Below are 14,391 nucleotides of genomic sequence, written 5' to 3'. Positions count from 1 at the left end.
GTCTGATGTGCTGGAGCACACAGCCTCCTTTTTATTGAGGTTACATGCAAACAGGACACTCTCAGGGGGAGGCACAAAATCCCCCATCACACATTTGATATTAGATAGAGAGACACTCCCTTTGACAGGCCACAACATTTACTTCAGCAGATAACATTACACACAATAAAACAATGCAGTCCACCTTATCACTACTAGAAGTCTGATTAGACAATGGGAAAGTTGATCACTAAACCTAATTAGAGCTAATCCCAGCAGACTTGTATGTAGAATAGGTTTCTTGAAGCTGAACAAAATTTAACTCTTAATGGCACACAATGAAACTGAACCAAGTGGGAGAAAGCCAGGGACAAGTCATTTCACAGGTCTGGGGACATAGTCTTAAAGGGGGCATTGTTCACCAGAGTCACAATATGTCCCCAGACGTTTCCCAAAGGGCCACACACACCCAACAAAAGTCAATATACTCTCAGGGGCACAATCTTCCAGGGGCCATAGTCATGAGGAAGGAGGCTGGCAAATAGGCTTCTCCAAAATCCAGGGAAGCAGGGCAACCTTCCATTTAAAGGGCCAGTCACAAATAGCAGTTTGTAACACACACCACAAAGATAAGCCCAACCTTACTCGGAACCTTAACCCCTTCGAACAACTGTGCCACTCACCGCAAGTAACGAGAGGATCACTATCCATGACATATAAAATTCTAACAACCTTACACTCGACAAACCTACCATCATACACTAGGGTTTGGGAGACGGAGATGAATACCACGATATCCCCAAATACATGGAACACCATCTTCCAACAGATGGGCAAGGCACCCTCATCAATGGGAATAACCGAGACAAACATGAAGCTGTTAGGGAGATGGTACTTATATCCAAGCAGATTAGCAAAAAATCTTTCAACACTCTGATCCCCTCTGTTGGAGAAATTGCAAACAGACAGGAACACTATTCCACATTTGGTGGGAGTGTCCCATACTCCTACCATACTGGAAAGAGATACATGGGGAAATTCAGAAAGTCCTTTCACAGACAATCCCTTTCGACCCTTTAATATTATTATTTAACAACCCTCCAAAGATTAAGTGCAAATATAAAGCCACCCTATTTTACATCATGCTCAGTAGTGCAAAACAACTAATCCCAAGACTCTGGAAACAGTGTAGGATCCCATCCAAACAGGACTGGTCCCAAAACGTCACACTTCTCCTGTCTCTAGAGAGGTATCATTACCTCAAAACCAAAAGAATGGACTTCTATTGCGCAATGTCCCTATACTGGGAAACATACATCCACACTTATACAGCAATAACCCCTGGTTAAACAATCCCAAATAGACACTAACATATAAATCAATCCACCGAAACTTCAAGAATCTATTGGCCACTACCTTTCCCCAAGTCACATTTAAGCATACCCAGCCCTACCTATCTCTGCTTTTACTTATTACCATTAGCACCTCTGGGGTTTTATTTCACTACACACACCACTCCAAAGAACTTGTACACAATCTATACAGCCACAAAAAAGGAGTGGTTTCTTGACATTTGTTCTCCTATAGCTCAGAACAATCTCAAACCCCTAAGACATGCATCTAGATATAACTGAATTAACATACACCACCTAGCAAACACAGGATACAACAAGCTAGGAGTGCCCCCATGCCCTGCCATGTTAAAAGACAATATGTATAGAATTTTGTACTTGAAATAACATTTTCAGACTCAAGCAATGTGTAGCAATGTTTATAGGTTTTTGTGTTATTAAAATTAGAAGTTTTGTTATGAATAAATAGAAGAAAATACCGCAAGCTTAAAAAAATACTCTAAAGAGACATTGAGAACTTGATTGTGTTGGACATATGATGTGTCACACTTGAATGCCGCCAGTAATACTTACCATTTATTTGTCCCTGTATATCCTATGTTGAATGTCTCTTTACTCATTTGTATAACAACTTTTTTTTTTATTCTTCAATAAAGCTTGTTTGAAAAAAAAAAAAAATTGCTAATCATGGGAATAGCTCAGTTTAATAAGTAATGGTCAATTTGGACAGTTTAGCCAAGTACATTAAAGGGACAAAAGTATTGTTTAAAAAGATACATAATCCCTTTTTTTAACCATTCCACAGTTTTGCAGAACCAACACTGTTATATTGTTACACTTTTTTGCTTCTGTGATAACCTTATATCTAAGCCTCTGCAGATTGCCCCTTTTCCTCAGTTTTTTTTTTACAGACTTGCAAATTAGCCAATCAGTGTTGACTCATAAATAACTCCACAAGAGTGAGGACAATGTTATCTTTATTGCACACATGATCTAGCACTGTCTAACAATGATAAACTGTCATAATGCACTGAAATAAGAGGCTGTCTTCAACAGTTTAGAAATCAGTTTGAGCCTGCCTAGGTTAATCTTTCAACAAATGAGGAACACGACTTGGGAATTATTATTTCAGGTGTTTTAAAATTTAGTAAACAATATAGTATTGCAGAAAGTGAGGCCAGCAGAATGTAGCAGGAGAGGCTCAATTACCTAAATATGTATAGCTAAGAGGAGAGAAGGGAAATAGGTGATTTGATAGCAACTGTCAAGTATATTAAAGGGTTTAGTAAAGATAACGCAGTGAGTATTTTACATAAAAAGGAAAGTTCAAGAACAAGGGGTCATGATCTCAAGCTGAAGAGTTGTATATTCAGGAGTAATTTGAGAAAGCACTTTTTTACAGAAAGGGTGATTGATTCATGGAATAAACTTCCAAAAGATGTAGTAATGACAAACTGTGGTGGACTTTAAGAATGCCTAAGACAAGCATAAGGCTATACTACAAACTAGATACCATTATACTTTTCTGAAATATTGGGCAGACTTGCTGAGCCTATGGGGCCGATTTATCATCAATTTGTCCAACATGATCTGCTCAGCATACACTGTCGGCATTTATCATTGCACAAGCAGTTCTTGTGAACTCCTTGTGCAATGCTGTCCCCTGCAAATTGCAGATTGGACGCCAGCAGGGAGTATCCATTAGCCCGATCGTATAAGATCGGGCAGATTGATGTCCACAGCCTCAGAGCAGGTTGGACCAGATAAGGAGCAGCGGTCTTAAGACCGCTGCTTCATAACTGCTGTTTCTGGCGAGCCTGAGGGCTCGCGCGGAAACAGGGGCATCAGGGGCCATTCGGCCCTTGATAAATCGGCCCCTATGGCTCTTATATGCCATCAATATCTATGTTTCTATGTTTAAAGGATAACAAGAGAACAAAGCAAATTTGATGCTAAAAGTAAATTTTCTGCCCTATCTGATTCATGAAAGTTTAATTTTGACTAGACTGTCCCTTCAAAACAGTTTCAGTTAACTTTTTAATCAATGACTTTTAACATGAACTTGAGTGAAATTGATTGTGCTAGGTAAGTTCAATTAACGTGCCACTTGCAATCAGTATGGCTCATCTTGTAACGTAGGCCTTATTTTGTTTTAGTTCAATGCTGAATTAACCTAATCCTGCATTTCTACTATTTTTTTTTTATTGTACCATTATGGCTTACTCTAGTATTCTGTGTATGAAACTTGTTATCATCATCATAATAATAATAATAATAATAATAATAATAATAATAATAATAATAATAATAATAATAATAATAATAATAAAGTAAGTTTTGGGACTCCTGCAATGCCCCTCATCTAACACACATCCTTAATAAAGCCACCAACATTTTAAGCCCTGATTAGGGACTAGGAACTGTTGGAAAGCATAAACTGGTTTGGGACTAGGCAGTGTTGGAGAACATAAAATATATGGGACACAATGCAATAAATGAGCATATTAAAAAAAAAAAAAACTTTTTATTTTTTAGTGTGCATGTTGCTTTCATTGTTTCAAACTATGCCACATTGCTTATCTTAGATATAAACACATATAATTACTTCCTTTGTGTAGACTTTAATGATTTAACTCTGATCATAGACTGTAATATCTCAGTTATCAGTACTAATGCCTTGTTTTCCATTTTAAATGGTTGTTAGCTGTGCATGTTTTCAATTTCTGAATACTGCTGCTTTTGAACTGAATGCTTTGTTTATCATTAATTATCCACAAGAACACAGAGATAGAGCCCCTAGCCAGTAGCCACTCTAACTTAATTACATATATTTTACATAGAATAAATACACTTGTCTGAAAACACAGAGCCATGAAATCAAACGGTTTATTTTCGTGGTGAAGACAATGGTTTATACGCTGTCTTGATGACTACTAAATGATCAAAACCACAAAATTAGAAATAGAAGTGTAGTTCCAGACATACAATAGGTTCAATGCTTCTGTGTATGCAGACGTAACTGGATTCTTGCCACTTTTACAACAATATCCTAATTTGTTGTATCCATGAATCTCGGCCAGCATTTTTTTGTTTGTTTATAGTAAGCCATTAAATTATGTATTATTTATTAGGCATGATATATATATATATATATATATATATATATATATATATATATATATATATATATATATATATATATATATATTAAAAACAAGGTTTTTGTGAATGGAAAAGTTCTTACGAGTGTTAAGAAGCGTACACATTAAGTACCTTCATATAGGCCCAACCTATAACAAAATATAATGTTGGGACCTCCATATAGGAGCATTGGTGCAGACCCATTAAATAATTATATTCACAATTGTACCAGAAAGATGAAACATCACATAATAGTAATGCTTGTAAACGCTTGTAACGCTTGTAAAAGACTGGGAATTCAGCACTCTTTTTTAATTAAAAAGACACTTGATAGGATACAAAAAATCTAGTTTTATTAGTGCAAACTGCTGGCCTGAAGCACAGAACCAAAAAGTATCAAAAGACAACATAGAATGTATTCAAAACCTAATGATAAAAAAATATTTAAAATTGTAAACCAGAACAAAGGTCATAGTCTACAAAAAGGGACCGGCCCTTGTGACAAACCTAGCTGGTAGATAAAGATGCAGATAATATACAGTTATTCAAATCCAGGACCAAGACTAGGGGATAAAAAAGAAGAGGGAGGAGAAGTGACTGGATATATGTGTATTCCGTCCAAAAAGTTCAGACCTAAGAAGTTTTTAGTGATAAACTGAACTAAACGTGCTAAAAGGACGGACTAGACAACATCCATATACAGCCCTTCAATACCAAGTTAGTTCATAAACAAACAAAAAAGAGATCATTACATGCAAAAACATTCAAACAGAATTAATTTGCGTGGCCACGCAGCAACAACATATAATTGAAAGTGGTTCTGTACATAAATGATAACAGAACCAATAGTAACAAATAGGCTTCAATTTGTTAAATGCTTTAAAGAGACAGTCATGTCATTATCTTCAGGTATTATTGTTAAACCTCTAAACTTGGAGCTCTTTGTCCACTGGTTAGTTGCAAACTGCCAGTGTACAGGCAAGTGGCAGAATATGTTCGGCGGATTTAAAGAGTTCTTTAGGGAGAAAAGGATGTTTAGGCAATATGTTTAGAGCAGATTTATTAGAACAACGTGTTAGCTCAGTCAACAGGAGATAATGCATACGCCAAGTCAGTCAGGATAGCAGAGTATAAAGTGCTTGGTAATACAGGAATGGGTTAAGTCAAGTGTAAGGTGCAGGAGGATAGCTCGTTGCTGAATAGGTACCCCTCGTTCACCTGCACCTATTTCTTCGGAAACTATCGACACTTGTTCCCAAAGCCTTGTGACATGATATATTTATCTGCTCAAATAGTGTCCTTTTTAAATCCCCAAAAGACTTGCTTACTTGTTGTGTTGTTGTTCAAATCAGCATAGGAATACACCTGCCATATTGTAGGTAGAAGCTAGTGTTTCCCATCAGTTACTCCGCACTGCCACAAACCAGCATGGAGCTATATATATATATATATACACACACAAACATGCCTGATAAAAAATTGTCTTTTATATATATATATATATATATATATATATATATATATATGCAGCAGTCGAGAAAGTGGCACACACCATCCGCACACCTGCCTGGTGCTCTGCAAATTAGGTAGATGCAATGGGTCTCCAGACCACACACCTGGCCAAGGATATGCTGTGGAGCTGGGAAAAAGCAGGCAACACAGGATCATATATACTGTATATATATATAAATGTATTTATTTTTAAACAAATGCATTTTGTTTAAGTTATTGAATGATTTTAAACTGTAGCAAAGAATAGAAAGTGCAAGTAAGATTCATGAATCACATTGTAGTTGTATTTTACAATGTTACCTAACAATGAACCATGAGTAAGAATATGCATTTGGTTATCTTTTAAAGTTTTAGCCCTATATTAAATGATAACTGAAGGCTCTTTAAAATAAAGGTTAATGCACCATAAATGTGTAATAGGAAATGTAAAGGGTGCATTTCAAATTTTATTACAAGCATTTTTTTGGGGAAAAAGTTTCCCTTAAAGGGACATGAAACCCAAATTTTAATTTTATGATTCAGATAGAGACTACAATTTTTAAAAAAAACTTTCCAATTTACTTGTATTACCAAATTTGCTTCATTCTCATGTTATTCTTTATTGACGAGATATCTAGATTGGTAGTGTGCACATGCCTGAAGCACCACATGGCAAGAAATAGTGCTGCCATCTAGTGCTCTTGCTAATGTATAACATTGTTAAAAAACTACTGCCATATAGTGTTGCAAACACGTGCACACTCCTGAGCTTACATTCCTGCTTTTCAACAAAGGATAACATTTTTTAGGAAGTGTGTGTGTGAAGCGCTAAGTTGGACCCACTCAGCCAATCTACGTTAACGGTCTCCTTCCCTGACAGTTGAAAGAAAGCAAATGGTCAGAAATAAAATATGTAGATGGCGCTTTAAGCTATGGGAGAGAAATGGATATAATAGAGTATTATATTATAAATTAACACAGGTTGTAATAATCTCTTTCTTTATCACTGATTTTACTTGAAAGGATTCGCTAAAAGGTGAATTCAAATGCAGTTTTATTAATGGTTTCTACAATCTTGAAATTTGATACAAACAAAAACTCTAAAAAATCTATTCACATTTCATCACACCTCATTCATAACACTCATTCATTCAATAATTCAAATGTTAAAACAATTAATTCCAATCTTTGGTTTTATATCTCTAAAAAGGCCCTTATTTCACAAATTAATAGATCAATCCAAACAGATAAATCAATAAAATGTCCTTTGGAACAAATACGTCTCCAAATGAAACTGGGAGCAGAGGATAGCAAACCGTTTCTTATAATTTTATAGCCAATTTCCTTTTAAAGTTCCTTTAAAATTGATTTATATACAAATCGTGTTCCTTATATAGACAATTTGTTCACCAATTTTCTTCTTAATTGAGGTTTCCACAGTCAATAAAGTGTTAAAGTTGGACTGACCACAGTCTAAGCAGTTGTGTTCAAATCACATAAAGATGGTTAAGTGTGTGTGCACATATTTTAACATATCTTAGTTCCCCCCCCCTACATATATTGATTAGTCCCTGTATTATCAAATTTTACTATCAAATTTTACTATCAAATTTTACTATCATATCTATTATATTTATTTTTTTATATATCACATGATAATATACGCCATTAAATATTTTAATTGATTTTTTATTTATTATTTATTATTTATTATTTTTTATTTAAATGAATTATTTAAATGAAGTAATTTATTTTATTTTATTATTTTTTTTATATATTATATTAATTGCCAAATCCCACTATACGAATTCTTTCAAGTTTATCTTTAGATTCTTTCAATTTTATTGTTAGATTTTTAATAGAGGTTTTTATATATAAAATAGTATATAAATTAAAGGTTATAAATTAATGGTATATTTTATCAAATTATTATATATATGTGTATGTCTGAAATAGTTGGTTAGATTTAGTAATTTTGTATGCACATACTACAGATGCAAAAGTTTAAGACCCTTTATTTAAAGACCCTGTATTTAAAGAATAACACTGGGAGTGATAATGGAACTATGAAGATTTAAACAATGAAATAAATATGGAGGGTAAGAAGAAAATGAGGTTTCCACCAAATGGCATCACATAGATACAACGGGAGAGGAAGTAGAAATTTTCCAAATTACCTACCGGAAGCTGTTTGTGTATTTAAGGCACAGGTGAGCAGGACACAGTATCTTGAGAAAGGGGTGAAACGCGTAGAAGGACTGTGGATTGATATAGAACCTGCATCTGGCAACATTTAAAGATTGGAGCCCAGATGATTTTCTACTCTGCGTTCGAAGTACTAAAGTGCAGAGAGTGAACCGAGGGCGGTCAAGAAGGAACAAGTCAAACTTACATTACTTGCGCAAGTATTCAACTATTCCTACAGGTGATCACAGCTGATCGTAACCGGTGACGTCAGGCGCTTTGCTAGCAACGCGAGGACTCCCGGGGAACTACAAGCTGCAAAACCAGACAGTGCTGCAGGTGAGAGCGTTGTACCTAGAAGCAAGCGCGTACACCAAGGCGGTAAGATTGTTACATTCCAGCGAAACTACAAGCCATAAGAATTATATGTGCACACACACTTAACCATCTTTATGTGATTTGAACTCAACTGCTTAGACTGTGGTCAGTCCAACTTTAACACTTTATTGACTGTGGAAACCTCAATTAAGAAGAAAATTGGTGAACAAATTGTCTATATAAGGAACACGATTTGTATATAAATCAATTTTAAAGGAACTTTAAAAGGAAATTAGCTATAAAATTATAAGAAACGATTTGCTATCCTCTGCTCCCAGTTTCATTTGGAGACGTATTTGTTCCAAAGGACATTTTATTGATTTATCTGTTTGGATTGATCTATTAATTTGTGAAATAAGGGTCTTTTTAGAGATATAAAACCAAAGATTGGAATTAATTGTTTTAACATTTGAATTATTGAATGAATGAATGAGTGTTATGAATGAGGTGTGATGAAATGTGAATAGATTTTTTAGAGTTTTTGTTTGTATCAAATTTCAAGATTGTAGAAACCATTAATAAAACTGCTTTGGAATTCACCTTTTAGCGAATCCTTTCAAGTAAAATCAGTGATAAAGAAAGAGATTATTGCAACCTGTGTTAATTTATAATATAATACTCTATTATATCCATTTCTCTCCCATAGCTTAAAGCGCCATCTACATATTTTATTTTATGAACAAAGGATAACATGAAAATGAAGCAAATTATATAATAGAAGTAAATTGGAAAGTTATTTAAAATTGTATGTTCTATCTTAATCACGAAATAAAAATGTGGAGTTTTAAGTCACTTTAAGTTAGCTAAGATAGTTTCTGTGATGTATTCTTTGTGCATGCAAGTTAAAGGGATAGGAAATCAAAATTAAACTTGCATGATTCCGATAGAGCATGTATTTTTAAGACACTTTTACATTCACTTCTATTTTCAAATGTGCTTTGTTGTCTTGGAATCTTTTGTTGTAAAAGAATAGACAAATATTCTACACTAGTGGGAGCTGCTGCTAATTGGTGCCTGCACACATTTGTCTTTTGTGAATGGCTGACTAGATGTGTTTATCTTGCTGCCAGTAGTGCAATGCTGTCCCTTCAGGAAAGGATAACAAGAGAATTAAGCAAATTTGATAATGGAAGTAAATTGGAAAGTTGTTTAAAATTGTATGTTCTATTCAAATCCTGAAAGAAAATGTTGGGGTTTCCTGTCCCTTTAATTCATCCACGTGTATTCTCTTTCTCCACAAGCCCCAAGTGCTGGTGATGTCACTTAACATGTCACTTCCTGCACTCATAATGCATGTGTACATGATTTATTAATGATTGAATATGCTAGATTTGTTACATATTACTCTGAAAAACTGACTAAGTATAGAATTAGAATCATACACAGAATTATAAATTAAATAAAGTGAAGAACATATACTGTATACACACATGTTTTGTGTATGAGTGTGTGAGTATATATCTGTTGTTCATAAACTCAATTACTCCTTTTTTTTTCTAGGCAAGAGCACAATGATAAAGAACACCACAAACATATATGCTCAAAACTTTTAGACCTCAGCAGGAACAAAAAGCAGAAGTTGGCTATATTAAAATCACAAAGAAACTGCAAATGTGAAAGGGTGAAATGTTTTTTTTTTCTCCAAGACAAAGTTGTACAGATTGAATCACACCCATCTATGCTTTACATTTTTTAATCCATCATGAACACATAGATGTTCTTTGGGTTTTCTTTTTTTTTTTTCTTAAAAAAATTCAGCACTGCCTTATGACTCCCTGGGTACAAATAATACAATTTTAAATACAAACCAAAGTAACAAGGATACCACAATGGAATATTCAGGTAAGATTCTTAACAGTTTTATGATATTTTTTTAAAGCCACTTCCTTTTTCATAGAAGAAAGATAACATTACAGCCTGCGCACAGTGCAATTTGAGCTAACATACTGAGCATAATGCATATTTCCTTACTCAAATCCATCTCGCGTATTGAATAGCAGATCTACAAAATATGTTTTATAAATAAAATAACTGGGGGTAGATTACTGAATTTTACCATAGGTATGGGTAATTTAACTCAAAATCTGTAATTAAAGGGACATGAAAGTCAAGTTAAACTCTCACAATTAAGATAAAGGGCACAATTTATTTTAAAAAATCCATTGTATGTATTATATCAAATAGAGCTCTTTCTAATAGTGTCACTTGCCCACTTTCCATGGCTGTATATTGAATTCTCAGGAATGTGCCTTCGATCTTTATGTAAAACTTTGTTACAAGCATTGTTGGATATACTGTTGCCATATAATGCCCTTATGGAAAGGACCTAGGCTTCAATAAAGCATACCTATAGTAATAAGTACATTTAATAAAAGAAATAAACTGGATTTTCTAGTTTTAATTATATATTTTAAGGGAATCATAACATTTTACTTTTGACTTCCATGTCCATTTGAAAGAGGTTATTTTAACAGAGTAGGATCTCCATCACCAAATTTGATATATGAGTTTATGTTTTTTAAGTCACATTATATTTATATATATATATATATATATATATATATATATATATATATATATATATATATATATATAATATAATATATTTAATTATTTACATTTTTAGAAACTCAGTATGAATTATCAAGAAATGCTAATATATTTATTTTTCACTGGCAAATCATTTTTGGTGAACAGGGATGAGTGCTGCTCACAGGTTGAAAGGAAAAAGTCAATTTATTCATCAAAGATATGTCTGCTGTTAAAAATTAACAAACAAAAATAAATCATGCATTTGAAATATTATATTTCTTTGAGTGCTACATTAAAGTGAAGGTAAACTTTGATGAATGAAAGCCCGTTTTTTTTAAATACTATTAAAAACAGGGGCACTTTCATTCAGCAAAGTTTACAAAGCAGCCGTTTTGATTAAAAACTTACCTTTGTTTTTTTCACAGCCAGAGCAGCTTCCCACACCCGTAGATCCTCTCTTCACACGTCAGCAATGACTAATCCAGCTTCCTCCAATCACGGCATGGCCTAAGGCAATGACTACCCTGAGGGGAAAGCCGTGATTGGAGGAAGCCGGATTAGTCATTGCTGACGTGTGAAGAGAGGATCTCCGTGTGGGGGAAGCTGCTCTGGCTGTGCAAAGAAGAAAGGTAAGTTTTTAATCAAAACGGCTACTTTGTAAACTTTGATGAATGAAAGTGGCCCTGTTTTTAATAGTATTTTAAAAAAACGGGCTTTCATTCATGAAAGTTTACTTTCACTTTAAGCTTTAATAAAGCAACTCAATAGGAATTAATAAAATACTTTTCCAATTGGAGTATTGTTATTGCAGTAAACTCAAGAGAGATAAAACCCAAACATTTTCTTTCATGACTCATATAGAGCATACAATTTTAAATAACTTTCCTATTATCTAAGTTCTCTTGGTATTCTATGTTGCAAAGCATACCTAGGTAGGCTTAGGAGCTTGGAGCTAGCTGCTGATTGGTGGTTGCACATATATGCCTCTTGTCATTGGCTTACCAATATGTTCAGATAGCTCCCAGTATTGTATTGCTGCTCCTTCAATAAAGGATACCAAGAAAATTAAGCAAAAGTGATAATAGAAGTAAATTAGAAAGTTGTTTAAAACTGTATGTTTAAAGGGACATAATACTCATATGCTAAAACACTTAAAACTGATGCAGTATAACTGTAAAAAGCTGTCAGGAAAATATCACCTGAGCAGCATCTCTATGTAAAAAAGGAAGATATTTTACCTCACAACTTCCTCAGCTCAGCAGTGTAAGTCATGTGTAAAAGGTTATTCTTTAGCTGCTGTCCAGCTGCAGGCAAAAAAAATAAAAAATGAAGAAATGAACTGCAGCCAATCAGCATCAATGGTGCTGAGGTCATGAACTCTTTTACTGTGATCTCAAGAGATTTCTCTTAACTCTCATGAGATTTCTTAGTAAACTTCCTTAAACTAAATAGGGAACTAACAGTTTTCACGAAGCTCACTCCCTTGCCTGTCTTGGGACAGACATACTGATTTGTTGCTTAAAGGGACATAAAACCCAACGGCTAGATTACGAGTTTTGCGGTAATATGAAAAAGCAGCGTTAACAGGTCCTAACGCTGCTTTTTTTCACTTCCGCTGCTATTACAAGTCTTGCAGGTTTAGGGGCACCTGCACACTTCTTTGGCCTTACCGCAAACCGACTTACGTAAAGTTTGTAAAGTCTTTTTTCTATGGGACTTTCATAGCGCTGATATTACGAGTTTGTCCTGGGAGGCCAAAAAGTGAGTGGTACACCCTCTACCTCCAAGATTCCTAAGATTCCTAATACATTCAAAAGTCAGTAGTTATGAGTTTTACACTACAAAGCTGTAGCATAAAACTCATAACTAAAGGTCTAAAAAGTACACTAACACCCATAAACTACCGATTAACCCCTAAACCGAGGCCCCCCCCGCATCACAAACACTATAATAAAATTTTTAACCACTAATCTGCCGCTCCGGACATCGCCACCACTAGAATAAACATATTAACCCCACACTCCCGCCTTGCAAACACATCGCCGCCACCTACCTTAATTTATTAACCCCTAATCTGCCGCTCTGGACATCGCCGTCACCTACATTATATTTATTAACCCCGAATCTGCCGCCCCCAATGTCGCCGCAACCTATCTACACTTATTAACCCCTAATCTGCTGCCCCCAACGTCGCAGCCACTATTCTAAATGTATTAACCGCTAAACCTAAGTCTTACCCTAACCCTAACACCACCTAATTTAAATAAATCTAAATAAAAATTACTGTTATTACCTAAATAATTCCTAATAAAAACGAAATACTTACCTATAAAATAAACCCTAAGCTAGCTACAATATAACTAATAGTTACATTGTATCTAGCTTAGGGTTTATTTTTATTTTACAGGCAAGTTTGTATTTATTTTAACTAGGTAAAATAGTTATTAAATAGTTATTAACTATTTAATAACTACCTAGCTAAAATAAATACAAATTTACCTGCAAAATAAAACATAACCTAAGTTACACTAACACCTAACACTAGACTACAATTAAATCAATTACCTACATTAAATACAATTAAATAAATTCAATTAAATTAGCTAAATCACAAAATACCCCCACTAAATTACAGAAAATAAAAAACAAATTACAAGATATTTCAACTAATTATACCTAATCTAACAGCCCTATCAAAACAAAAAAAAGCCCCCCCAAAATAAAAAAAAACCCTAGCCTAAACTAAACTATCAATAGCCCTTAAAAGGGCCTTTTGCGGGGCATTGCCCCAAAGAAATCAACTCTTTTACCTGTAAAAAAAAATACAAACAACCCCCCCAACAATAAAACCCACCACCCACACAACCAACCCCCCAAATAAAAGCCTAACTAAAAAAAACTAAGTTCCCCATTGCCCTGAAAAGGGCATTTGGATGAGCATTGCCCTTAAAAGGGCATTTAGCTCTATTGCAGGCCCAAAGCCTTAACCTAAAAAATAAACCCACCCAATACACCTTTAAAAAAATCCTAATACTAACCCCCGAAGATTCACTTACCGGAAGAAGTCTTCATCCAAGTGGCAAGATGTCCTCAATGAAGCCGGCAGAAGTGGTCCTCCAGATTTTTTCAGCCGGCTCTCCCCATTGATGTCTATGGGGAAATCGTGCAGGAGCACGTACGACCAGCTCACCGCTGACTTAAGCAGCGCTGGTATTGAAGTGCGGTATGGAGCTCAATTTTGCTCTACGCTCACTTCTTGCCTTTTAACGCCGGGTTTGTAAAAACCCGTAATACCAGCGCTACAGGTAAGTGAGCGGTGAGAAAAAACTGCACG

At 34.8% G+C, this 14,391-nt stretch overlaps 1 protein-coding gene across 1 annotated transcript in view; it reads left to right on the top strand.

Moving 5' to 3' along the window:
- The first annotated feature begins 10,139 nt into the window (after nucleotides 1-10,139).
- The window catches only part of P2RY12 (purinergic receptor P2Y12), a 41,951-nt gene continuing 37,699 nt past the window's right edge, over nucleotides 10,140-14,391 (top strand). The window contains exon 1 of the mRNA XM_053709013.1: nucleotides 10,140-10,367. Coding sequence (XP_053564988.1) covers nucleotides 10,355-10,367 — 13 coding nt within the window. The 5' untranslated portion in view covers nucleotides 10,140-10,354. The remainder of the gene's footprint in view (nucleotides 10,368-14,391) is intronic.

Source organism: Bombina bombina, chromosome 4 (assembly GCF_027579735.1).
Source record: "Bombina bombina isolate aBomBom1 chromosome 4, aBomBom1.pri, whole genome shotgun sequence".
NCBI classification, from domain to species: Eukaryota; Metazoa; Chordata; class Amphibia; order Anura; family Bombinatoridae; genus Bombina; species Bombina bombina.
The sequence above is the reverse complement of the archived record's forward strand: the minus strand, read 5'-3'. Positions and strand labels throughout refer to the sequence as shown.